At 40.0% G+C, this 1,012-nt stretch overlaps 1 protein-coding gene across 1 annotated transcript; it reads right to left on the bottom strand.

The window, feature by feature from the left end:
* Positions 1–120: 120 nt before the first annotated feature.
* LOC117121587 lies at positions 121–953 on the bottom strand (the record flags this gene model as incomplete). Its single annotated transcript, XM_033266825.1, has 1 exon — positions 121–953. A coding segment is annotated over exon 1 (833 nt), but the record flags the coding sequence as incomplete, so codon positions are not given.
* Between the last annotated feature and the right edge of the window lie 59 nt (positions 954–1,012).

Genomic DNA, 1,012 nt, shown 5'->3' with positions numbered 1-1,012 from the left:
TTCATTGTTGTTAAGGAGAGATTGGCATCGGAACATTTTGCTCCAAGTTGGCGAAGCAAGGCATCCGTACAGAAAGTGGTGTTAGAGCCATTATCTAAAAATGCGTATGTTTCAACAAACCTGTTACCTCCTTTCGCTCTTACTCGTACAGGAACAGCAGCTAAACTTACACCTGGTCCTTTACATTTAGAAGCCATGCTAATGGTACTTGAATTTCCTGAGTCTGTGTTGATGTATGTTGGTTTTCCAACACTTTGTGGTTGACGTTTTGATGTTTCAGTTTGAGTTTTATTAGTTGGGTGGAGAAATGTAGAATGCTTTTCTGTACAAATTTTACAGAAGCTTGGCTTAGGGCAAACTGCCACATAATGTCCAGTAGACAAACAATTCATACACAATCTTTTTTGACGAACAAATTCTAGTCTTGCTGGCACAGATGTTTGCTTAAATTTGCCACACCTAGACAACCAATGCGTCCCCGAACACAAGGAACACTTTCTTTGAAATGTCTCTACTTCCACTGCGTAATTGATGCCTTTGATATTTTGTTTGACATTTTTGTCCTTTGATCCAATAACTCCAAAAACCGGATGAGTGGTAGCTCTGGCTTTAGCAGTAACGAAATCTGCAATGTCTTTAATGGTGACATCTCGATTTTCCTTTTGAATGATCTGATCTACCTTGTCGCGCCAAGATGATTGTATGCGATAAGGTAATTTGCTGATGATCTTTCTGAGATTGTCGGGTGCGTCAAGCTTTTGTATACAGTTAAGTTCTTCAAGTGTATTTACACAACTTAATAAGTTAATTGAGAATTTTTGCAACGACTCACCGTCTTCGGGCTTGATGACTGGGCCGTCAACCAGCTTTTTCACGTGAGCTGTGGCAATGATATACGGTTTCCCATATCGTTCTTCTAGCAAAGACATTGCCTTGGCATAGCCGTTCTTCATTACGAGGCAACTTCTCATGAGTTCCTGAACGCTACCTTGTGTATATTGTATTAGGTAAT

This window comes from Anneissia japonica, unplaced genomic scaffold (genome assembly GCF_011630105.1).
Source record: "Anneissia japonica isolate Jap-2015-1 unplaced genomic scaffold, ASM1163010v1 scaffold67479_len1032_cov113, whole genome shotgun sequence".
Lineage (NCBI taxonomy): Eukaryota > Metazoa > Echinodermata > Crinoidea > Comatulida > Comatulidae > Anneissia > Anneissia japonica.
The sequence above is the reverse complement of the archived record's forward strand: the minus strand, read 5'-3'. Positions and strand labels throughout refer to the sequence as shown.